At 51.9% G+C, this 25,223-nt stretch overlaps 1 protein-coding gene across 1 annotated transcript in view; it reads left to right on the forward strand.

Annotated features, from left to right (window-relative positions):
* The first annotated feature begins 12,473 nt into the window (after window positions 1-12,473).
* Window positions 12,474-25,223, forward strand: part of TEX264 (testis expressed 264, ER-phagy receptor) — a 41,408-nt gene continuing 28,658 nt past the window's right edge. The window contains exons 1-4 of the mRNA XM_074152316.1: window positions 12,474-12,542; window positions 13,580-13,647; window positions 14,826-15,117; window positions 21,281-21,502. Of these exons, the coding sequence (XP_074008417.1) occupies window positions 14,860-15,117; window positions 21,281-21,502 (480 nt within the window). The 5' untranslated portion in view covers window positions 12,474-12,542; window positions 13,580-13,647; window positions 14,826-14,859. The remainder of the gene's footprint in view (window positions 12,543-13,579; window positions 13,648-14,825; window positions 15,118-21,280; window positions 21,503-25,223) is intronic.

The following is a 25,223-nucleotide window of genomic DNA, read 5'->3' on the forward strand; positions in this document are numbered from 1 at the left end:
AGGAGCTGGCAGGCACTGCAGGAGAGAGCTGGAAGTCTGTGCCGTGTCTTGCTGCCAGGATCTTCTGAGCATGTTTCTGCTGTGCCTGATGGGAAGGATTATCCTCATCTCAGAATGCAGAGTCCCTGTTGTTTATGTGGTGCCTTGTTTATGTAGTACATCATCCGTTGCCTTGTTTCCCTCCTTGCCCACCTGAGAAGGTCGAACAGGCGCAGCTGGCCTTAGGGGGACTCAAGCATTGCTTCCTGTACAGAGGGGGTTGATGTCAGTCAGCCTCTGTGTGTCTCTCAAAGTTCCCTTGTGCAACAGGCACGGTATCCTTTAGCTGGCATTTGGGGATAGCCAATCTAATCTGGGTTCCCTTGAGGGAAACTGGGTGATGTGCCAATCCTGGTGTGTGATCCTGTTAATAGGTGTCTCTTCCCATCCCCATTCCCTCCTCATTTGATAGCATTTGCATTGACAGCTAACTTTAGACTGACCTTTTTATGGACTACTCTCTGGTGTCCATAGAGGAAGGTGCTGCTTAACCCCTGTCACTAAGCTTGTCTCTGAGACTAGCTTACTCTATGGAGTGTTGCAAGGAAGCTGACTTTTTTTTAATCAAGAAAACGTTCGATATAAACTGATAAATGTTTTTAATGTGTACAGCTTGGTACTGGTTTTTGACAGGCAGTTAGCAGTGTCATGAAGCCCCATGATAGTTTGTCCTGTGGGTTGATGGGTGCGACTCCACCTCTGACATTATAGGAACATTGAGACAGAAGTTCATTTGTCTGAAGTCAGTAGTGAAGTTGCCTATGTGGTTTGGACACCAGCACGGTGGGGCTATAACCACAAATCAGATATTCCTAGGTTCTTTTCATAATTTTTTTTTTATTATTACTACTGTGCGATAGAGATCCTTGTGGTCTACTACTTCTTTCATGGTCCATTGGGAAGTCTGGCCTTTTTTTACAAAAGATTGTTGGGTGTTTTGATCGCAGTATGTGAGTGCTCCTTTTCCTAGAACAGTATCTCCTTGCCTGAGGCAGAGAGCTCTTTGGATGGGTCTGTGGCCCCAGGTCCTGTTCTGTCAGGTGAGCTCTGTTCAAGTGGGCGTCATGTTAAAGTGCTTCGGGAGCTGCTTTGTTCCAGTTTGGTAAATAGAAGCTTTTAATGGACCAAGAGCTTTAATTTTAACGAAGATGGTAACCAACAAGCTCTGCTACCAGCTGTGAGGATCCTCAGTCTAACACTCTGTAAAGCATACCTTTTGATGGTGTCTGTAGTGCTAACTTGCCATGTTCTGTTATCTTTGTCTCATATGTGTGTCATGGTTCAAAACAAAGTTTTCATCCTGACTTTCATGGTATGACCAGGACCCCACGAGGTGCCAGCTTCAAGGATGGGAAGGTAAGTAGAGAAATGTAGCTCTTCTTACGTGACATGCAGAGACGGCGTTTATGAGTTAAAGCAATGTATTCTGAAACAGTTTGGTCATCAATGTGACATGGGTTATATTTTCAGTCAGGCTATACAATTGATTGAAGAGTCAATGTAGTTTTTGTGCCAGGAAGCTAGGAGAGCTTACTTCTTACACCACAGCTGGACATCATTCAGCAAAAGTCCTTCCATATCTTACCGGCTCAAATGTTTTCTATTAGTTAATTGTATCATAATTGGCTTTTACAAGTTTGTTTTCTAGGTACCATTCCCAGTTTCCAGACCTGCCTATCAACATAATAGGATAGTATATCAATGTTTTCTTTGTTTTAGAGCTGTAAGCTGCGCAGTGTTTAAACATCTGTCTACCCCAGTAAAAGTGTATTTGTATGATGGCAGTGTATGTTGTTTTTTTAAAGAAAAAAACCAAACACAAATCCCCAACAACTTGCCTTTCCAAGCTGATTTGGTTATCCAGCTCCTCTTAATGTTACAAATTTTCATCTGAACCCAGGCTGCTCAGATTCATAAAGGATGAAAATTAGCAGGTCAAACCCACTCCAAGCATGTTAGGTGTCTTCCCAGGATCCTCATATGTGGCCTAATTAAGCAAATGGGAACTCTCCCAATGGTGCCAGTATAAAAAAAAAAGGTAAAAGCAGCAGAGTCCAAAACAAAAGGAGACCTATTTCTTCCATTTAGGACGTCATTCTTCCTCTCTCCCCAGTCTACACAGCATTTAGGCCAAGTGCAGGCGTTGATGAAGTCAGTTTTTGACCTCACAGGTAAAGAAGCCTGAAGGGTAAGTTGCCTGTCTCAAGTCCTAAAGGAACTGGCCACCTGGAAAGACAGTCCTTTAGCATCTTCCTTCCCTGTTGCTGTAGCAATTAACCTACTTGTGGCTCTCCACAGGCGCTGGCGTGCGGATGGGCGCTGTGTTGATCAGCGTTGCTGTCGTGATAGCCCTAATGAGGGGGAGAACTCCAGTGCTTCTGGGGATTTTCACAGAACAGGGAACTGCCCTTCCTCAGGGAGAGGGAAATCCAAAGCCTCTGATTTGCAGAGGGGGAGCAGAAGCTCCAAAAAGTTGCTGGCCTCTAGTCAAATACAGGCTCTTAGCCATGGTGGGAGAAATTAAGCCTACGAGCCCCTGCTCAATGCAGTTGAAGCATATGAGACTGGCACAGGTTTGTTCGTGGTGTATGCACCTCCTAGACGCATTGGTCAGGTTTCCCTGGCCCAGGGAGCAGACAGCTCTGTTGAAGGACTGCTGGAGGAGAAAGCAGCTCTCTGTTCCCACCGAGAGAAACCCTGGTACAGAAACCATTGAGGTTCAGAGGAACACAGGCATTCCAAGAACAGCTTGGATCTTGAAGTTTATCCCCCACCTCCCCAGATGCAGCAAGTGCTCCTTAAAATATTACAGCGAAGTGACCAGAAATCTTTGTGTTCTGTATTCCCTGTCCAAGTGCAGGATCTTCCTGGTCCCACCATGTGAAGGTGATTTATTACCTGAACAGAAGGTTTCTCTTGCATCCCTATCCAGGAATGTGTATCTAGAAGTCTGTGCCCCGTAGGGACTCTGGCTGGCTCTCGGGCATGACAGCTCCAGACAGTGGTGACTTTCACAAGCTCATCCCTTAATCCTAGTGTGACCCACCTTCTTCTCCTTCTCACAAATAGGGCACAAGGAGCTCCTCATGCAGTTCTGAAAACCTTTCCTCCATTTTCCCTATAATTTTCTTTTTGTTGCAAGTCATTTATTTTTCTACACAATTCTTTTAACTTGTATCTCAGTTGAAAGCTGCTTTGAATTCAGTTCATAATTATTTAGCTTCTTTCATACCAATATAGCATCTTTGCTTTAAGCTTGTAGATGGCGTTATGCTGGCTTTAAGTGCACAGTAGCTGCTATGGCAAGAAAATGCAATGAAAGTAAGTTTACCATGTGGTATGTGCAGAGAGACTTAATTGAATAAAAAACCCTATCAGAAAAGTCTACAGTTTGACTAGCAGGCAGCAAGAAAGACCAGTGAAGTTCAATTTATGCTCAAAGACCAAATTTATCCAGAACTTTGAGATTTAAATGGAGCAGAACAGAAAAAATTCAGAGATGTTTAGTAGGATCCAGCAATAACTCTACTATACAGAAATTATGCTTTCTAAAACACTAGAATATAGAGTAGAAAGGGAATAGAAGATTTTAATTGTACAGCAAGACATTAACTCTTTTGTGCAGTTTAAGATAATCAGGTTGTTTTCCTCCTGTTTTCTGAATTTAGAACTATTTGGAAGAGCTCGAGTGAATTATACTGTGAGAAAGTGAAATAAAAACCAGTTTCCCTTCTTATTTTTAGAGGGTAAACTGAACAGAATATATTGATGCAACTTGATCCTGAAATAAATTAAATTTTCCTACCCTTTTACTAGTATTTAAAAAAATCTGGTTTTCTGTTAAGTGCTCCCCCTTCTGTTTTTTGTTTAAAGAACTGGAAGAAAAGGCCTTAAACTATTTGCCCCGTTCTAGTCACAAATCTGCATGAGGCACAAATGTACAGCACATGCAATGCTCTGCTTGTATCCCAGGCTGGCTTGTCAGCAGAGGGAACACATCAGGGATAACATCCTACTGAGACTCAATATTCATATGTAATTTCAGCCTGCCATTAAATGCGCAGTAAATCCACTATTTTTTTTACATGCAGGAGGGAAAGACTGACAGACACAGCATGTTTCACTCCGAGGGGGTAGCTGAGCAGCAAGGACAGACCTGCTGGTGACCTACAAGAACCTCCAGTCTTGCCCGAGCAGGACAGTGCCTCTGCTCTGCTCCCTTCCTACCCTCTGCTGCTGCACTCTGGAGAAGCCAAATCACAGAAGGACCACAGGAGGACACCTGGTGTGTGCATATACAGCTGGAAGGGGAAAGAAGTCCTGGCCATGCTCTGCTGCTGGCTGAAAGGTTTACCCAAAATCAGCTGCAGCAGGGCACAGTGAGAACTGAAGCTTTAGAAGCACTCGGTGCATTTGGCTGGGTGATCCTGTACCACCAGGAAACTGTCCCGGAGACTGCCCCTACCTACACGCAAAAATGAGAGAAAATGCACAATATACTCCATTGCTCAAGTCCCCTGCTCCAAGTGACATTACAACAGATTTTTAGGCTGCTTTTAGCGCCTTCTGACAGAGGAGGGAGCTGTCAGCTCACCATTGAACTGCTCAGCAAGCAGAGATGCCCACCTGGGAACTGGTTAAACTGTCCGAGTGTCCCACTGAACAACTTGCAGGAGGTGGACACTAACCTGAAAAGCACTTACATCTTTTGCTGCACGTACGGGGTGTTTTGTGTCCCTGTACGATGAAAACCATGCTAACTTGTCTGCTGGGACAGTGGGAGCAGCAGGCCTAAGAAGCTGTTTGAAAGTGGCACATTTGGCAGTGGGGTCTTGCACTTCTTGTTGCTGTGGCAGTGCCCCCCTCCCTTGCACCAAGAGCCCCTGGAAAACTGCTGCTTGTGCAACACCTTCCTGCTAAAGGCTAGAGACAGAGCACCCTCCTCTGCATCTGAGCGATGCAAGCAGCCCTTTTATCCGGGATACCTGCTGGGCAGCAGAAGCAGGCAACCAAAAAGCTAGGTTAAACTGGTCTGAGGTTGACTCAAGCCAACGTGGACTGGTCTGAAGTGGAATAACAACCTCATCCCTTCTGCCGTTTCTCCTGGTACAACTCGTCAGTAGCCTTCCTGCCTCAGCCAGTAGCAGTGTGACAAAGTATGGCTTAATTACAACCCTGAAATAAAGAGAATTTCTTTATTAGATGTTGCTCTATGGCTGCATCAGTCATTTTCTGTCCAGCTTCTTGTGGCAGAGCTCCAAATGGGCTGAATCGTGCTGGTTTGGCAGGTATGTGTGGGGTGGTGGTGGTTTGAGCGTGCAGCTGGGCAGAATGGGGCTCTGAGTCAGAAGCTCCCGGTGACGTTGCTAAATTCAGTTTGCCACAAAGGTCTTTTTCTACTTCATACTGGAGCTGTCTTTATGCAGTCTTTCTGCCTTCAGAAATATGGCTCAGACCCAATTCTTGCGAGTCATATGCATTCATTCGTTAGCCGTTGGAAAAAGGCAAGTGAGAAAAAGTGGTGGCCGTGTTACATGTTTGTGGGCTGGTTTCCACCACGTTTGTCTTCTGACAGCACTTAAGTGACAAAGATTGAAAGTCAAGGGAGCCTGTCTTCCTACCCAGGATATTGTGCTTTATTTCTCCAGCCATGGAGATAATCCCTATGTCAGATGACTTCATTTTAAATTGCAGCGAGACCCTGAACTGATGATTTAGGAGCACACGCTGTCTTTGTTGTGATCCTGATTTTGATGCGTTGCCTTGTGCCCAAGAAAGATGGATTGTTATTTGGCTAAGGCTAAATGAGGAGGTAATACCAAATGCTATGTGAAACAGAATCTCTTTTCAGCCCCAGTCAGTCCTCCAAATCCTGATCATCTTTCCCCAAGGTGTTGGTGCTAGAAATCAGCAGCCTTTCCTCCACCTCAATGGATGCACCAGGGTCAGCTTAGTGCTAATGGTTCTGAGCCGGTCTGAATTAATGGTAAATCTTCTCTGTCTTGTACAGCGGTGACTGACTCACATCAGCTCACTTGATCACTTATTCCTGGAAAATAACACTCAAATTTGCCAGAGAACTGTCCCTGACACACTGAAATGTTTGTGAATTCAAAGCTTTTGCAGCTCAGAATAGCAATTTCTGAAAGTTTTCCTCTAAAATTGTTCATATTGAAATGCGGGGATTGTACAGAGTCTCACTAGACTCTTCAGTTTGGGAAGAGTTTGACATTGATCACTTGGACCAACAGGAGCCTTTGTTCCAGGCGACTTTTCTCAGATTAATGTAGAGTTGCAGAAAAACCTCCCTAAGAAAAAGCAGGGCATAAACCTGGGACTTAATCCCTCCATTTCATGCTGAGGTTTTTTTGGAAGAATATTTTAGCTTGAGTAACTCAGGAAAGGGCCGTATGTATCTGAAAAAAATGTCTTTTCCCAGTGATGGACTTAATGCAATCCTTTTATGTTCTTTGGTTTTTTGGTGTTTTTTTTTAGATAAGAGGCAAAAGGTGCAGGAGCAAATACTGCAGAGACATAAGACTTCTCATGTGGGAGGAGTAAAGGTTTCATAGTTAAATGGGGAAAAAGGCTTGCTTTTGGGCTTCTGAGTTTTAGCACAAGTCCCTGTGGGACTGGCCCTCCCCAGCCTCTGCAGAGTGTTGCATTTCTTCACAAAAATAGGGCCTTTGCTGGTACTGGAGTGAACAGAGAAAAATATAGGGGATGTGCTCAGAGCAAGGGGGAGCAAACTGGATGTCACATACGGATGGCTCCGAGTTAACTGCTGCCACTGTGTACCTCTGTCATTTCAATATACTTAATAAGGCCATATCCCAGGGCTGAAGACCCTCCTGCCCTCTCAAAACTTCAGAGGGGCTCTCTAAGGCTAGCTCAGACATGGCTAAGCTGATTCCTAAATGGCAACAAGGACCAGTTAAATCTCAGAACTGCCTCGTAAACTTCTAAAATCTTGGGAAATTGATTTACCTGCAAAAGCCAAGACAAAATACGCAACGTTAAGCCAAAATACCATGTTGTTATTTGGAGATTCACCTCAACTCAATTTCTGACTTCACAGATGAGAGCAGCAGTTTCTGAAAAATAGCCTGGGCAGAAAAGCTGCCAACTTTCAGCAGAAAACGTGCTTTAGCAGTTTACATGTTTTCTGCTCAATTGGTCCCTTATGCCTAGGCTGTTTTGCACTCAAGTGTCTCAAAATACTTGTGACAACCCATGACACATTTGTCCACCACTGCTCCTCTGTCTTTCCTCTGAACTGTATCTCAGTCCTTACCCTTTTCTGGCTTTGTCTATTGAGACTGCAACAAAACCCAGCAATTCTGAGCCGTGACCTGCACCTCAGGTAGATTTCTTTTCCAGCAGTCACCAAAATGGGTGAAATTATCTTTAGATATCTGTGCCTGAGTTAGTTGTCTAGATTCCTAATGTAGAAAGGCAGAGATGAAACTGAGGCATGGTTTACCTTAGCCTAAAATAGGAATAAGCCTGGAGGGCCTGAACTGGAACCAGCGCAGCTGCACCATAACCTACTCCATGGCCTACCTAAAACTGATTGAGTTGATGCCAGTCCCAGCTCATGCAGCTAGATGGCAAGTAGCTTGTTCAAGTCTCACTGTTGTTACCGGTCTCATCCCTAAGAGCGCAGGTATCTTGTATGGAGGTCTCCAGTTTAGAATTACAGAGTGGTTGAGGTGGGAAGGGACCTCTGGAGGCTGTCTTGTCCAACCCCCCTGCTCCAGCAGGGTCACCCAGAGATGATTTTCCAGGACCGTGTCCAGGTGGCTTTTGAATATCTCCAAGGATGAAGACTCCACAACCTCTCTGGGCAACCTGTGCGAGTGCTTGGTCTTCCTCACAGTAAAAAAGTGTTGATGTTCAGAGGGAACCTCCTGTGTTTCAATTTGTGCCCATTACCCCTTGTCCTGTCACTGGGTAGCACTGAAAAGAACCTGGCTCCATCCTCTTTGAACTCTCCCTTTACATATTTATATACATTGGTAAGATCTCCCTGAGCCTTCTGAAGTCTGAACAGTCCCAGCTCTCTCAGCCTCTCCTCATAGGAGAAATGCTCCAGTCCCTTAACGACCTTAGTGGCCCTTCGCTCGCAAAGTATTTTTTCAAGACAGTTTTTTACCAGGACGGAGATGAAAATCTTAAAACAAAAATGTCTTTAAACTTTAAATTTGGAGTTGTCATTGTAATGTAATTCTTTACACAGCTGCCAGAGAGGTTTTTAAAAGCACTATTTACACGTGTGCATTAAAAACAGGAGCACAACGTGGCTATAAGAAATTAATTTTCTGGTTTTGAAGCTAGCAATTAAGGCTGGGACAAATGTTCATGCTTGTTGTTCCTTCTGCAGTCGCTCTTGTAAAACTAAAAAAGAACCATTGACATGAAAGCTCTGTTGGTGTCATTACCACTGGGCTGCTTTGCTTTGTGGAACGTCAGCTCCTCTCTGGTTAGACTGCAGTTGTGTAAGGCTCTTAAAATCCTGTTGAAATCCCTGAAGCCTGTTAGGGGATCCCTCATTAAAAATGCTGGATGACAGTCTAAAGTGTCACTCACTGTAGAGAATGAGGCTGTTGACAAGACCGCATTAAACCCAGCACTTTTTGCAAGCGCAGTTTGCAAGCCCGGAGAGACAGAGCGTAGCGTGTTTGTGCTTCCCTTCTTGTTTCTGCCTGGATGGAAAACGGAAAAACACTCTGGGTAAAGTATCTCATGTTTTCAGCAAGAAAAAAATCTAAACTTAATTTAGACTTCATGTACAAGAGAGGAGGCTGGAAAAAACAAACCAGAAAAGCCTGGTTTGTAGATGTGTATTCTTCTGTAGCTCAAAGACAATGTAACATCATCCTCAGGATGGAGAAGGAAGTACACGATTGCTGCGAAGACGATGAAAGTTGAAGGCATACCACAGGAGGAGAAATTAAGAGGTTATTTCAGTGTGTCCCTATAAAATAAGTTTTTCACCAGGTGAAGTTGTGTATAGCCCTGTTCTTCATGTGTGTGTAATACACTGCAGTAGGAGGTACCAATATTCACAGCACAGGTAAAGGGAGATACTGCCCTCTGGATTGAACACAAACATCTGTGAGAAGGATTGCTACCGATTTGGCAGAACAGAGATCCCTTCTGAGCACTGGCCCCTGCCTGGCATCATGGGAGGAATTTGACCAGACCTGTTTAGTCATTAAGTTGCACAGTCTAGTTCCAAACTATTGGAGCTATTGAGATTTAAACTGAGATTTTTTATCTCGGTTTAAGATGATTTTCAGGGGAGTTCAAGATGAATAATGCATCCTTCCAGACTCGTAAGTGATTCTTTTATTCACATAAAATCAAAGTGATGTACAAATGTGATTGCTGGCCTTGGGGAGGGCAGTCTGGATTATCATTCACAGTAGCTACCAGAGGTGATGTGACATCTGAAAGGAAGAGATGAAAGCTCCATCACAATTTGTTCAATAAAAACCATCTTAGTATCTCAGCTGAGATCTCCCTAGCTGATAATCAGAGGTGCAGAATTCTAATCTGCTGATCAGTGCTTTGATAGCAAAAGGAAGAGCTCATAGGCTACAACCTTCAAAAGTTTTTCTTCCATAACTTCATGAAAATTTGCTTGTAGTATCCATGGAAATTCCCCATGACAGAAGTCAGGATTAAGACAAGGGGCCTGGCAAAATACCTGGAATAATCTGTCTAATTCTATGCATCCCTCTTCTAAAATATTGTCAAAGTGGAATAGGTGTAGCAAAGGGGAATGGAGAGTGATTTGTAAGAACACAAATTATTCTTTTTTGTAATTTATCCCAGCAAAACGAAAGGATAATGAGATGTTCCCCCCTAAAATAATAAAACTCACCAGAGACTGAAGTCAATATACACACAAGAAGAGATAGGTACACACTAGTTCTAAATAAAAGTGGATTGGAAACCTTCTACTGAGCCCCATCTCTCCAAAGGAAGTGTTTGGAAATATTGCCGAAAGCCTGATGGGTGGGATCGTGGAAGGCCAGCCTGTCCACATCTGCTCCTGCTCACAACCTGCCTCCGTTTCTGTCTGCTGCTAAGACAGAATTTAAATAAGAACGGGCTGATCTGTGTACCCCATCAGAGACGCATGCGGCCCAGCATGGCCTAAACAAGCCTGCTGAGACCAAGTGTCCACCATACCGGCCACCCAGGACCCTCGCTGGAGAGGTGGCCTGGCTGGCTGACACTGTCAGAGGCCAGCGGTGGGTGCGCGATGTGGCTGAGCAGGTGAGGACAATCGGGGAGCCCGACAGAGAGCTCATGCTTTACATCCTTCCTCCTCGTCTCGATGTACTCTTTCAGAGTGAAGGCGTGAAGCTGTTAAATGAGATCCAAATTTTAGCCTTTGCTGTTGTAATGGAAAAAGGTTCGTGTTAAGTGTTAAATGTGTGCTGAGTTAAATAACTGCAAGATTGGAGGAAAGAGAAGTGTCCGAATGGCCAGATCTGGCAGTTAAAGAGCTTTTGAGTTGTGTTCCTCTTCCTGCCAGTGATTCACAGCATGGCTCCAGGCGAGACACGTAACCAAGCTGAAGTATTTTCTTCCAGCTGCAAAAGAGCTGTAACGCCAAATACGAGGGGGGCCTCTGAGGTTTAACTAATTCCAGTTTACAGAAAGCCTGGAGATCCTCACTAGGAAGCTGCTGGAAAAAGGCAAGTATATACAGTTTTTCAAACTACTGTTCATAAATGAGCTCTTTGGCTTCACACGGGTGAAAAGCAGCGCCTGGAACTGCCACTGCAAACAACCCCCTCCAGAGGGGGTTGGGATGTATGGGAAACGGATGTGAAACCACAGCAGGAGAAACGGCAGCAAATTCCACACTCTGCTGCTGCTTATTGCTGTGTCTAGAGGTGGTTCGGTTTTTGGAGGTGGTTTGGTTATTGGGTGTACTAGAGAGAGCAAACTTTCCCTGCTCTTAGCAGGGTTGAAGAGGCTGGAGAAAGCTTGGTGTAGAGGGAGGTGTGAAGGTTGCTTCTATACAGGGGGAAGAAAAGGAGGATGGGAATTATGTCTGGGTCCTGCTAGTATCTCTTTTCAAGGAGGAGCAGGAAGTGGAGCAGGCTGCTTGCTCCTCTTGGGTACTGTGCTTGGTCCCATTCTTTGAAAAGGAACAGGGACCTGAGGAGCTGTCTGAGAATTGGCAAAGGCTGTGGGCTGAGCACTGGTGCTGTGTGCTCCGTGCGGGAACCACAGGACAGGGCACGGTGCCGAAGGTGTCCTGTGGTGGGAGCGGGCTGTGACGCTGCCTTGTGATAGAAGTTGTCCGAGGACATCAGAGCTTGGGGTGGTGAGAGGTGTACAAGATGGTGGTGCTCCTGACCAGCTCCTGTGCTGGCTAAAGCTTTGTGGGTCTTCAGCAACTAGTTAATATGGTTCCCCTCCAGGCGATAAAGCCCAGCTGATGGAAAGAGGTCAGCCTCCTGCCCACTGGTGAGGAGTGCCCCATGCCTGCACTGGGCTGAGGGAGGGACATACGAGCCGAGAACATCTGTCCCAAGCCCCCCAACACTTCAATGAAACAAACGCCTGACTCTTTCTTAGCTCTCCTGGTGCTCCTCCTTGTTGGCTAGCGCTGTCCGTCTCCACCGAGCTGTCTAGCTGGTTTTCCTTCCAGCTGGGCAGTGGGAAAGCCCGAACGCTGGCAGAAGCCACGCTGTTCCTGCCAGGCAGCAACAGCCCCAGCCATGGGCCTGCGGGAACCTGCGAGCTCAAAACCCTCTCTGGGTTTGGTGCGAAGGGTCCGGCGCTGAAGGGGCAGCTCTGACCACTGCCTGTCAGGGCCGTGACGCAGGGCCGGTGCCTCCTCCAGCACCGCGGCACCTGTGTCTCCAGCGCCTGAGGGACCGAGACCATTGACCAGCAGCTCCAGCTGTTACGGAGCCGGAAGCTCAGGGATCGTCCAGCCGGAGCACAGCGTAGTCGTTCATCGTTCACGTCCAGCTGTACCTTGGACCCAGCGCTGGCTGTGACGGGAGAGCCGGCCTTGCCGCAGGGGCTGGGGGAGTGAGCTGGGCCGCGGGCCTGCAGGCCCTGCACCCCCAGCCCTCCTGCTTCATGCAGTGAGGGCCTCCCGGGCCGCGGGTGCCCTGGGAAGGGCCAGGAGGTGGCCGGGAGCGGTGCTGGGCTCCGCGACACCGACCGGGAGGGCCCCGGACCTCGCTGGGCCGCCCGGGGGCGCTCTCCCCGGCAGGGCGCTCCCCCTTCCGCTGTCCCGGCAGGGCCAGCTCCGCCCCCTCGCCGGAAGCCACGCCCCCTTCCAGCCTCTCAGCCAGTGGCGGGGCCCAGCGCCCCTCCCCGCCACGCCCTTCCCGCCGGCCCCGCCCCTCCCCGGGGTCCGCGCGCAGCCGCCGCTGCCGGCGCCGGGGCGGGCCCGGCGGGGCGGGGCGGGGCCAGCGAGGCGCCGGGATCGCTCCAGCCCGGCAGTCACCGGCGAGCCCCGGGTGAGGAGCGCAGGGGGCTGCCGGGGCCCCTCCGACCGTCACCGGGGCTGGGAGGGGTGGTGTCTCTGTGTGGGGGGGCGGTGGCGGGGCCGGGCAGTCCAGCGCCGCTCCGTTCCGGTCCCCCCTAGGCCGCGGCCTGCTTAGAGCCGGTGGGCGCCGGCCGGGCCCGGCAACGGCTCAGAGGGTCCCTCCCTGCACCGGCGGCGGGGGTTGCAGCCGGTGGCAGTGCCGGTGGTGAGGGCGCTGCCCGGCGCCGGGCAGGGCCGGGAGCCGCGGGTCCTGGCAGGCAGGGCTGGGTGCCGCCCGCCACCGGCACTTGGGGCCGCTCGGGTTAAACCCTACCCTCCGCCCGGGTACTGCACCACGGGGGGAACGGCCTCCGAGCCGGGCAGGGGCCGGGCGAGCTCCGCTTCCGCTGCCCACGATGAGGACAGGTGGGAAACGGCCCGTGTCCGCCGCCGGTGGGAAACGAGCCAGGGAAACCGGAAAGAATAACCCAAAATACCCTCTTCTCCCTTGGGGCCGGCAGTCTCCAGGGCCCTCGGGCTGGGTGTTGGGCTGGCAGCTCAGGGAGAATCACCAAAACCGTGATTTGAAGTAATAAATCTGTGCTGGTTTATAGGGAGGAGGCGAGGCACTGCTGGGAGTCAGGATGGACCTATAGCTCTGGCCAGGCTATGGCTCCGGGGGTGCTCAGCTCTGAGGTCCCCCAGGAGCAGCACCGGCTGCCACTCAGGTGTGCCGGGGGAGCCCGGGATGGGACACGCCAGCAGAGACGGCTGCAGGACGTCGTCCTCCTTTGCTGTTCCTTTCCAATTTCCGTGTTTTTTGGTGCCCGTGTGTTCACGTGCAGAGTTTTGGGAAGAAATCTCAGCCTGTGGGGACCCGTGGGGGAAGGTGCTCCTCAGGATGCCCCTCCTCTGGGGAGCAGGTCTGAGGCTATTGGGCGCCTTTTGGGTGCTCTGCCGTCACTCTGTTTTGCTTTTGAGCTTAGGAGTTTGAAAGGAAGCAATGATATTTATTTTTTCCTGCTGCAGCGCGGCGGATCCCGCACCCCTGTGGGGCAGATGTCGTGAACTGTTTCTGGGCTGAGCTGGTTTTTCAGGTGAGTAGGGCTGTGGTGTGATCTGGTCCCCGGCCTGGCGCTGCCGTGGTGCCGGGAGTGGTGCCGGCTCCGCGGGGCTCGGTTTGGCTGAACCCCTGCTCGCCGGGGTGGAGCAGAGCGGAGCTGCCTGCAGTTCCTACCAGGATGTGGCTTTTCTCTTGCTGTAAAGCCGAGTGAGCAGCAGCCACTGTGAGTGACTTTTTTTTTTTTTTTTTTCTGGACAAAGTGTGTTTGTAACACGGAGGTAAAAGTGAATTGTTTACTTCAACCTCTGCTTTCAAATCTAGCTCCAGTGAAAGTCCCAGGGGAGCGTCGCAGCCAATCCTTGTGACCAGAGCTGTGTTTCAAGGCAGAATAAAACACAAACAACTCTCCTGTGCTGGGCTGGGTTGCAAACTCCCCAGAGCGGTTGCGCTTGGTGGGTGAAAACAAGCAGGAGGCGTTCGCCAGGCTGCTGGGTCCCACAGTGAGCACAAGAGAGAAAAAAGGCAGCAAACAAAACAGGAAGCCTTGGTTGGGGTTATAAAAACTCATTTAGGTTAAAAAAAGAAAAAAAATAAATCTAAAAGGAATAGTGGTAATTCATTTCACCTGAGTGTGTTGGGGATGCTTTTTTTCTAGCTGGGTCTTCAGTTTCCTCTGCGCCAGTCTGGATGCAGGGCTCAGCTCTGAACTGACATGGTCCTCATTTGGGTCATTAAATGCCTGGATTTCTAGACTTTTTCACAAAGGGGCTGCCCTGGTCACAATGTTGGGTCTGGTATCTATAAATGATAAATTATTTGATTACGGTCCCCTGATCCTTAGCCCAGTGCTGTGTATCTATTGATCTATTGGGTGATGGAGGCTCCTGGGGTGGTTTTTGATCTCTCCTGGATGTGAGGCTGGATGTGAGCGCTGAGGCTGGTTCTGGGGAGATGGGAACAGTGCCTCTGTGTCCCCCCTCCGTAACTACTTCATTCCCAAGAGGCACTGAAGCAGTATAATTTGTACCTGGTGACCAATTGGAACAGGCTGATGCAACATGGGACTAATATAGAGGAGGTTTCTGGGGGATTTCCACTGTCTTTAAGCTTCACGCATAAGAGGAATTAGAAGTGGATGCGCTTTAGAGGGTGATTGCTTGTCCAAGTGCTGGCTTAACTCCCCTCCTTTTTCTTCTCTCCTCTCGCCACTAGTCCATCAGGAACCCTGGAGCGCCAAGTGTCCATCATGTCCGACTGGGTGCTCCTCGGGCTGATTGCAGCGCTGGTCGTGCTGCTGCTGCTGACTGTCTTCGGTTTCGTTGTCTACTCGGGGCTCTTCACAGAGGTGGTTGTGAGCGCTGGCTCCCCACCTCTCGGGAACATCACGCTGGCCTACAAGTTCAGGGTAGGCCCGTATGGTGAATCCGGGCAGCTCTTCACGGATGGTTGCAGCATCTCTTCGAAGCTCTGCTCCATCGGTGTCTACTATGACAACCCTCACACGGTAAGGTGTGCCTGGTGGGGCCGGCAAGCTCTCGTGGTCGTCACCTGCGTTCCTGACTTGGGATGCTTCCTGACTGTATTTCAGGCACTTGCAGCTCATCCTCTGCTGATGAGCACTGGGGTTCACGAGATCTCCCAGATCTGCAGAGGATGCCCTGTGGGGAAAGGCACCTGAAAGCAGATGGTTTCTTGGATAACCCTAACTGGAAGGCATTGGCTGAGCAAAACTTGCTGTCTTCTGATAGCTCCTGCTGAACAAGTTATCAGCAGGATAATGGATCTGGTTATGGAGCAGAAGCCAATGACTATGACCCCAAGGTGAGGCATTCCCTGGCAGATCCCCTGGCTGCAGAAAGTGCAGCTGAGGCTCCTTCTGGACTTGCAGCTCTGTGGTTGAAAACAGATGGTCTCTTCAGCTTGCTGCGTCCTCATCCATACTCCTTCTCTTGCATCTAGTGCTCTCGTGTATTTCTGAGCTTCCCTGTAGTCCTTACGTCCCATGAGAGTTCTTACTGAACCCTTGGGTGGTGCATGCTGAGGGCTTCTGTCTGATGAAACAGTTACTCCATGATGCTCTTCAGGCTGAGGGGTGAGCAGAAAGTGCACTGCCTGATGGCTGCCAGCCAGAGCTGAGTACTTCAGCGGGTACAGTTCGGGACAAGGAGCAGACAAAAGTGCATCAGAACTTGCTGGGGGGTGAGGAGCCTGGCTGCTGATGCTCAGTGGCACTGGGATCTGCAGATAATGGCATGTGGGCATTTGTCCATCACAGACAGCCTGGCTCCCCAGTAATTCTGCAGTAGCTAGTGTGACCGTGGAGGAATGCTGGTGGGGAGGGATGGCAGGGTGGCCAGCAGCCTTGTGTCTGTGCTTGGGCACGTGTGCTGGGGGCTGGTGTGGGGCACAGGGCTTGGGCTGATAGTTCTTGCCCAGTGCTTCTGCTCTGGGGGTGACTGGCCCTGCTTTAGGAACCCTCGGGGGCCGCGGAGTACCTGCCCCTGTTTTGTTGCTTGCAAGATGGTGCTCCCAAGGGTTGGACCTGCTTAGAGGGAACTTGTCCGTGAAAACATAGTGCTGAGTGGCTCCTTGGAGCACTGTGGCAGGAAGATATCGGAGGCAACTTAGTTGACCGTGCTCAGCGGAGCCTGGTGGACTCAACCACCTTGTATCTCTGTATGCTGCAACAAGACGACTTATCTTTGCCTTCCAGTTGTTGCTTTTGGATGATGGGAGGTGGAGAAGAGCCACCCTGCAGTGCTTCTTCCTGGCCTGGGAAGGAGGGTGGTGAGGAGAACGTGTCCCCCCCAGCATGAGCTGGGCAGAAGCAGGGTTCAACTAGATGTGCTTGACACTTTTGTCCACAAAAGTGTCCTGTTTGGAGCAGTGAGGGCTGGGAGCCATGGGGAGTGCCTGGCATGCTAGGGCCCATGTGGTCAGAGTGGCCAATTCCCCTCACACTAATTTTTGTCCTTGTGTTGAGGTCCTTTTCTGGAGCCGAGAACCCTGGTGCTGCTGCTTCCTCCCCCAGCATCTCTTGGAGAAGAGAGGGGCGGTTGGAGCTGTCAGAAGGGCTTAGTGTCCATGCTTGGTGCTGCTTTGCTCCAAGGATGTGATGTGGACATGCCTGTGGTTGCCCTGCAGACTTTCTGCTTGGGCACTGTGCCTTGCCTCTCTGTTTGCTGAAGCATGGGGTGGTGAAAGCTTGTTCTGCTGAGGCCCACAGATCCTGATAAGGATATTTGTGGTGACTCCTGCCATGGCTGGCACGGGGGCTGCTTTCCCTGGCAGCACCAGGCAAGACTGGGATGGAGCAGTTCCTACACGACCTTGGAAAGTTGGGGTGGCCATGTGGGATGAAACTACCTCCTCTCTCCGGTCCTGTGTCTTTTCTCCTGTTCCCTGCAGCTGTCACATCTCTGCCCTCACCCTGCGGCTGGAGCAGGCAGTGGGGCTGCAGAAATTCTCTCAGGTCTCTGGTGACCACCCAGGGTTTTGGAAGCCATCTGTTTCTCCTTTTGCAGTTGGACCTCTCAGGAGGAGAAGACCTTCTCTGCCAGTGTGGTTGAATGGTACATGGTGGCCAAGGAGACCCATCTTGGTGTTGCCTGGTGATGATGCTTTGCAGGGGAATGGCCTTCCTCTTGGAGCCTGTGGGGCAGGTGGTGCTCAGGATGGTCACAGCGAAGGCTCTGGGCACTGTGTGTGTATGGAGCAAGCCTGGAGGGTGGTGGAAGCTCTTCGGGACCAATAAGCATATAATGCATCTCTGTGACCAGGCTTCCCAAGCTCTGGAGGCCATGCGGTTGGCTCTTGTGACGGGAGTCCAACCTGCCCTCAAAGGCTTTGCAGGCAGCCCCTCAGACTTTGCCCTTCTCTGGAAGGGCTGCCTTTGCTCATGACATTGGGCAGATGACATCGGCCTGAGCCTCCTGCCTCCATGGACGCTATGGTGACTGGGGCACAGCGGGGCTGTGCAGATTGTAGCTGTGGGGCATTGGGCTCCACATGGTGGCATGAGCCTCCTCTTGCCTGACTCCCCTGGGCAAACCATCAGACCTGGGTTCTGCCGGAGGAGCTGGGCCGCTTGTGGAACCTTCTTCAGGCTATCTGTGGCTCCTAAATTGGTTCCCATGGAGACCTGTGTCTTGCTGACAGGCAGGCCAGGCCAGGCCAGGCAGGGTGCTGGGAGCAAGATTGTCCTTGGGCAGGATGGGCAGAGGGCTACCTTGCCCTCTGGTCAGGTAAAGACGGGGCCAGTTTGGGGTGAGTCGCTTGGCTGGCAGCTGCAATGCTGGTGCCTGCTGTGCTGGCTCAGGCGCCAAGCACCCTGGTGTCCCGTGGGGTGCTCCTGTGTGCTCATACCTGCTGTAGCTGTGATGGCGTGGGGGCAGGAGATGGTGTGCACTGCTGGCTCCTTATTCCTGGAGGTCAGCAAGGTGGGATCAGTCACCCAGGCTGCCTTTCCCCTGGGAGGAAGAGATGGCCTCCTCTTCTTCCTCCTCATTTTTGGTGCTCTCCTGACCTCGGTGAAGCATCCTCTGGCAGAGACTGGTCCACCCAGAGCTGGCCACCCACCGCGGATGTTGACTTGTCACCAAAAATAGACCTTTTGTCATGAGGCAGCAGAACATGCTCGCTGCCTGCTGTGTCCTCTGGTGTCCCTGGCTGAGTGCCGGTGGGCTCTGGCCAGACAGTCACCTCGAGCCCACCTCTCGGCCACCGGCTCCTGGGGGGTTTGGTGCCCCTGGTGCTGCGGCAGGAAGGGGCTGATGACCTGCAGGTGCCAGTGTGGCATTTGCTGTGCTGGTGGACTTGTTGCCAAAGGAGGCTCTTGCGAGGAGAGAGGATGGGGATGCCAGAGCCGGGGAGCAGCAGCCGCGTGCTGGCTCTTGGCTGGGAGTGGGTCTGGGGGCAGCCCCATGGCCTGGAGCCTGTGGGCTGCCTTGGGGTCACACCAGGCCTTGGGGCGGCCGCTGTCACCGCAGGGGCTCCCTGCTGGCTCCAAGCTCTCTGGCATTCACACAAGGATGCTCCTCAAGTGCTGCCGAACCCCTGCCAGCAAGGTTTTATGTGTTTTAATGGACAAGATTAATATTAATTTGCACATTTTTTTTCTCCCTTTTTCCTTTTTATTTAATATTTAGCAGCCCAGAGGACTTCTTCCTCCTTCTCCCACCTCTGGCAGGAACAAAAATAACTTGTCAGCAAGGACTGGATGTGGCAGGCGGGTTTGTGCTCAGCTCCAGCCAAGTGTTTCTGCTCACATTTAGCTGGAGGCACGTGCTAAGGCCTTTTGCCTGCAGTGCACGTGTTTGTGTGCTCAACGATCGGCCTGTGCCCAAGCCTTGGATGGATGAGGCCAAAATCCTTTCTGAATTCAGAAATACGGGCGTTGCTCCCATAGGCAAAGCTGTAGATGAATAGGTTAAATAATTGTTTCTAAAACTTCTCTATCGGGGTGCTTGAGGGAGCAGAGACCACCCTGAAAGGATGAATTTGTTAGGGAAAGGCTGGTTTTAACCAGAGTATTTCTTTCCCTCCCTTGAAACAGGCTTTGCCGGGCAGAGGAAGAGGTAAATCTGCCTTGCTGCTGCCCTTGGGAAAGCACCTGCGGGGTTGCATGCTACGAAAAGAAAGTTAAAAGGAGAAGGGAGGCAGCAAACGCGCCTGGTCCCAGTGGTGGTGCCTGCTCCAGCAGCTTCCATCGGTTGCTCTGGGGCTGGGAGTGAACTGTCTTTCCTCAGGACGTAAATGGAGATTGCGTGTTTAAAGAAATTTTATATAGATTTCCCTTATCTCCTTGCTTCATCTGGGCCTTTCCCCATGGATGCCTTTTACTGCTGCCTTTTGCTGTCTTTGGGGTGGATCTGCTTTGCCTTCCTGGCCCCAAGGGAGCGATGCTCGGCACAGCCCTGTCTGCAGCTCCCTCTCGCAGCACAGGAGGGCAAGAGTGAGCCGTCAAGCAGGTCCCCAGCCTGATGGCTGCTGCTGCTTCTGACAGCCTGATTTCTCCCTTCCTATTTACATCTGCTTGTGTTTCCCCTCCAGGGTGGTCCTGCCGTGCAGCATTAAAGGGTGTTTAAGAGGCAGGGAGGACAAGGAGTGCGGTGTGGGTAGTTATGCTGCAGGAGAAGACGTTGGTGAGCACAGGCAAAGTCACGGAGAAGACTGGGGACAGCAGAGCGGAGATCCCCTTGGGGGGCACATGGGGATGGGAAGTGGTAACATGCTGACCTTATGTGCACCCTCTCTCTGCCTCCCACCATCCCCGTGAGAGCTTTGTGATTCCAACGCTTGCAGGGTGTCCCTCTGTCTTGCTGCTGCTGTCGGGCTTCCTGGCAGGTCCTGGTGAGTTTTGCTGCCTTGTGTGGCAGGAGTTTGGGGACTTCATTCTCCAGCCCTCACCAGAGGAGGGTGGCAGAAGGTGGCCAGACTTGTGCATCTGCTGCTCCTGGTTGCTGGCTGCCTGTCATCTTGTTATCCAGCAGGCTTGAGAGCAGGTGGCAGGGAAGCATGAATGGTCAGATGGTGTCCCCTTCCTTGGTGGCTCCTGCACCCCCTGTTCTTTCTGGGCTCTTTTTTTAGGCCACTGTGCTCTGGGGAAAGGAGCTTTGTCTCTGCCTGCTGGCTCCTTCAAGCATCTCTTTGGGGACGGAAAGGACAGCAGCTCTGCTGGGGACAAGGGAGGGAGCTGGGCTCTGAGCTCAGCGGTAGGAAGGCACATTGTGCCCTTAAGTGGTATTGGTGGGAGGGAGTTGCTGGGCTGCTTAGTGCCATGGGTAAACATGAACTTAAGTGGTGGGATTTTGTTAAAAACCAGGAATGAAAGCTGCAGCCTGGGAGATGCCAGAGTCCCGTGGGCCGTCACTGTGCTGAGAGCAGAGCCTTGAGCACCCCCCTTGCTGGGCTGGGAGCCCTGCATCCTCCTATCTTAATGGCAGGCATCCCCAAATCTGGAAAGAGAGCATGTTTTATGTCTTGCATGTTGTTGGAGTCCAAGATCCAAGGAGAAGTGTTTCTCTTTGTATTGCTACAAGCAGCTTAGTGACTGCATGTAACTCTGATGTGCCTCAGTTTCTCCACCGCTAAAACTGCGCTGGACTGAGTGTGCCTACTTAGGAGGGACCCAGCAGCCTCCAGATTTCTCTCCAGCTTAGTGCTGGCGGTCCATGCTGGTGGCTTGTGTGTCCAGGCGGCTGCTGGGGGCAGGTGCTCCTGCAGGGTGACCTCCTTGGGGCTGGGATGGAGGGAAGCTGGGCAGGTTGTGGTCACATCTCTTTTTAGCCCCACTTTGGAATTGCAGGGGTGCCCTGCAGATGGGGATGGCGGTGAGCACATCTCAACAGTCAGGTATCCGATGGAGGTGTCAGGAGAGACGCTTTCTGCAGTAGCTGTCACCTGGGGTGGGTTTGGGTGAGCAGCCTGGTGGGGCTTAGTCCAAGGAGGGGAGCGGTACCTTTCCCACTGGGTTGTGAGCTGAGGCTGGGAGGAGCGTGGACAGTTTGGGCCTGGATCAGTCGTGGTGAGGAGTGGGCAGCTGCTGGGCCATAGCATTTACCCTGATTCATGGTGGCCTCCTGCCTCCGTGCTCAGGCGGTTGAGGTTTTGGCAGGTCTTAAGCCTCTCTCTTCTTCTGACACCATCTGTCTGTCTCCCTTGATCAGGTGCCTCCAGAGAAGTGCCGCTTTGCCATAGGCCGAATCCTGAGCGAGGGAGACGCAAAACCATCAGAAGAGCAGATCAAGCGGTTCCAGAAGTATGGCTTCAAGATCTTCTCCTTCCCTGCTCCCAGCCATGTGGTCATGGCGACCTTCCCATTCACTACGCCGTTGTCCATCCATCTAGCAGTCAACCGTGTCCACCCAGCCCTTGACACCTACATCAAGGTAAGCAAGTGTGGCATGAAGAGCATTGCATGTGTTTGGTGGACTGTCAGAGGCTTCTCTTGCTGACAGTTGATGGGGCTGCTCTGACGTGTCATCTCTTGATGTCTTCCCTTGGGCACTACCATCAAGATCTCCTCCTTTTGCAATCTGGCAGGTAGTTCCCCAGCAGGGATGTCCTCCCATTCACTCCTTAGGCACAGGGGTGTCTTTTCTGCTGTTTTGTGTTTACGAGAAGCAAATTCTCATCCGATGAGTTGCTTCTCTTCTCCTTAACGCAGAGATAAAAGCTGGTTTTTCCCTTGAGTGTCTCGCTTGTTGTTAGGATCTGGCAGGTATGTGCCCCTTCGGTGTAATGCATCGTGCCATGAAACTTGTTTCAAGTGCCAGCCTCACCCGTGGGGCAGCTGTCTTCTGCAGGAGCTGGAGAAGTTAGAAACTTTCTGGCCCATGGGCTTATGAACACTTGGTTTCAAGCAATATGTTGAAATTTGTGGCCCTTGGCCCTGGCTGGGCAGCTGGCTGCTGTGCGCTGTGTTCGCCCTTGCCTCCGAACAGAGCAGGTGGCCATCTCCTCTGCTTCTGATCTTTTTGAAGCTGGCTCTGCTGCCTTGCTCTGGCTGCCAGACCAGCTGTGGCAAGGGTGTTCCGGAGCAGCACATCTGACACAGACACCTCCACATCCAGGCTTTCCAGAGAGCGAGGGTGGTCCTGGCCAGCCGGGCGATAGAGGGAAGGGACTGTCCTTCCTGGAGGGGGAGGATGCTGGGGAGGGGCCGGCGCTCATCCCCTGGCTTATCTGACTGTCAAGTTCTGCCACTTTCATTTGTTCGTGTTGAAATGCACTATTTATAAACTTGCTTTTCCTGGCGAAACTCCCAGCCCTGTGGGGGAACCGTGCAAATCCCTCCATCCTGCGCTGTGCTGCAGGATGGCTGCCCGGGTACCAACCCCAGAACTTCAACCAGAGGCTCTTTGCCGACCCTCTTGTCCACCCCGGCTGGTACCAGCAGAAGATGCATTAACGCTGGCAGTGTGTGAGACCGATGCCGCTCGTCCCCTCCCCGTGCTGGAGAGCTGGTGGAGAGCAGAACCAGCTCCTCATTCTCCTCTTCTTGCTCCATCCTCTCTCTGTCTCTTCCTGGAACTCTGCCGGCTGTTTTGGTGCGGGGGGTATTGGGCCCTGCTGCCAGCCCTGCGGCGGACGCGTGGGCGTGCGGGGAGGGGGCTGGCGCGGGTGGGAGCATCAGGTTGGCTGCGGGAGCGCTCGGCGACGTGGGGCTGACGCTGCTTTACTTGGGGAAAGGTCCCGGCAAGCGCATCTGTCGCATGAGAGACGGAGTTGTTGGAACTAAAACAGGAATCACGGGTTGTTCTGGGAGCACCTGGCAGCGTTTAATGGGAGCGACCAATTTTGAATTAAAATAAATAACTGAAATTGCATGGAAACGCAGCACCCAGGGCTGCGTGCGGAGGGAGGGGACACATTTAGATCTCTGCCCCAGTCCCAACAGCACTTGTGTCAGCGTGCATGCCTGTGTCCATCCTCAAGTCCTGCAGCAGAATGTGGCCCTCCTGCCCATGTTAGACTGACCGTGGGGACGCAGGCAGGGAGGTGATGGAGTTGCCTTTCTGGCGTGGGACGGGGGGAGTGGGTGCTGCTGGTCCCTGCACGCTGCACAGTGGGGATGCCCTGGCTTCCTCCTACGCGGTGTGGGGGACTTGAGAGGCCGTTTGCAGCCATGCCAGCAGCATTCCTGCCACTTCTCCTGCATCTCTGCAGCATCTCCCGCGGGCTGGACCGCCCTGAGGCTGTGCTGGCACTTCCTGGGGCAGAGGGATGGGGAAGGAGCGGGGGAAACTTTCATGGAAACAGGTGACCTGTGCCCGCTTGGTGGTGGGAATGGGGGTTGCCATGGAGACAGCTTCTCCAAATAGCATCCTTCATCCCACCCCCAGCACCCGGCTCCCTTAAGCAACCCGAGACAGCAGCGAGACAGAGATTTTGCTTTATTTATTTATTTCACGCTGTGCCTGCCTTGAGAAGGGTGCTGTTAATGAGAGCTAGGGGTCAGGCCTGTCAAACGCGCAGGTTTCCCGCTGCCCTCCCATCCTGGTGGCAGCAGGGAGGAAGGGGATGGGATGGCAAAAACCCAGGAACCATGAAAGGGGCCTCAGTGGTAGAGATGAAATGCCAGCTCCTGCGGAGACAGGGAATTAGCTGAAGTGGAGGGAGGATGGCATGGCTGCCTAGTCATAGGAAGGAGGTGTGCGAAAGCAGGAGATGGAGAGGGAGGTGGAAGAGGCAGGGAGAGGGGTGGAAGTAGGGAGGGAGGGTGGAGAAAGCCGTGGACATCCTGAAAAATAGGAGGGGAACAGGAGGAGAAGGGAACTGGAGGGGACATGTGGAGTGAAGGAGCTGAGCGTTTGGGGACCGGCTGAGGGACCAGGACAGTGAGAGATGGTGGAGGAGTCTGGGGCAGAGCTGGAGGAAGCCCCACCACGGGTGGCCCTCCAGTGCCCTTCCTGCGGCATCCCCTGAGGTTAACTGCCGGGGACGTCAGGCCCACCAAGCCAAAGGCTGGTGGACGTGGAGGTGAAGAGTGTCTCCCTCTGGATTTGCTGGTGCCACGCTGAAGTTACTGGGGATGCCCATGGCTCAGGTTTCCCGAGCAGTGTGGGCGCAGTGGTGCTGGCTTTCAGCAGCCTGGGCTTCGTGTGTCCCAGTCTGCTGCTGGTTCAGAAGATTAAAAATAAAATTGATAACAATTATTAAAAAAATATATAGAATGGCAGAGTCTCCTTTCCTTAAAGATAGAAGGGAGATGGACTGGCATGGAGCAGGAGATGCTGTGGTCAGGCTGCCCGTGCAGTGAGCCTCCTCGCTCCCCTGGCTGTCCTGGGGCTCAGAAGCCGGCATTTCCATGACTCTTTTGGGAACTGTGGGAAAATGGCTGCAGCCATCCCGGGTAGGTAAGAGGACATCCCTCCCCTGGGATGGCAGGCTGGCAGCAGCAGCGACTTGCTGGCTAGAATTGCCTTTGGAGAAGCCCAGGAGAGCCTGCTGGCTTGTTGTTCTGTGTGGGTTATTTATGGCATAGGCTGGGGTTATTTAGTGTCCCTAGAAAGCATTTCTTCCCTAATAGCTCCTGCCAATGCCCCTTCCTCCTGCCAGGCAGGTATGTCCCACTTTCCTGGGGTGACCACTCCTGCTCCATAGCACAGCTGCTGGTCAGACCCATCAGTCCTGACCCCAAAGGAAGAGTTCCTGCAAAGCTCCTCCCTGGCAGGGACCCTTTCTAACAGCTCTGGGAGCAGGTTGTTCCTCTGTAACCTCCTGCCATTTCAAGGAGCATTTATTCTGGCTTGGGTGTAGCGAGTTCTCTCCGGTGGGCTGCGTGTGCCTGCATCTCTCTGCAGATCCGTGCTGGAATCTAACGGGCACTGCCAGGTGGGTGGGCTTGGATCTCCCAGCCCCAGGGCTCCTCTGGGAGTTGGAGAGGTAGCTAATGACATCCGAGGTAGAGCTGGAAGGTCTCTCCCACTGCAGCCCTAGAAGTGACCGGCTCAACCTGGCCTCTTTCTGTGGGGTTTGGGTCAGTTTTGTGCTCTCTCTAGCTGAGGAGGATGAGGATGTGCAAGTGGAGTGATGAAGGAGGAGAGCAATGCCAGCATCGTCCTGGCTGCCTGCTCTGAGCCAGAGTGTGAGCTGGCTGGCTCCAAA

Source organism: Numenius arquata, chromosome 8 (genome assembly GCF_964106895.1).
Source record: "Numenius arquata chromosome 8, bNumArq3.hap1.1, whole genome shotgun sequence".
NCBI classification, from domain to species: Eukaryota; Metazoa; Chordata; class Aves; order Charadriiformes; family Scolopacidae; genus Numenius; species Numenius arquata.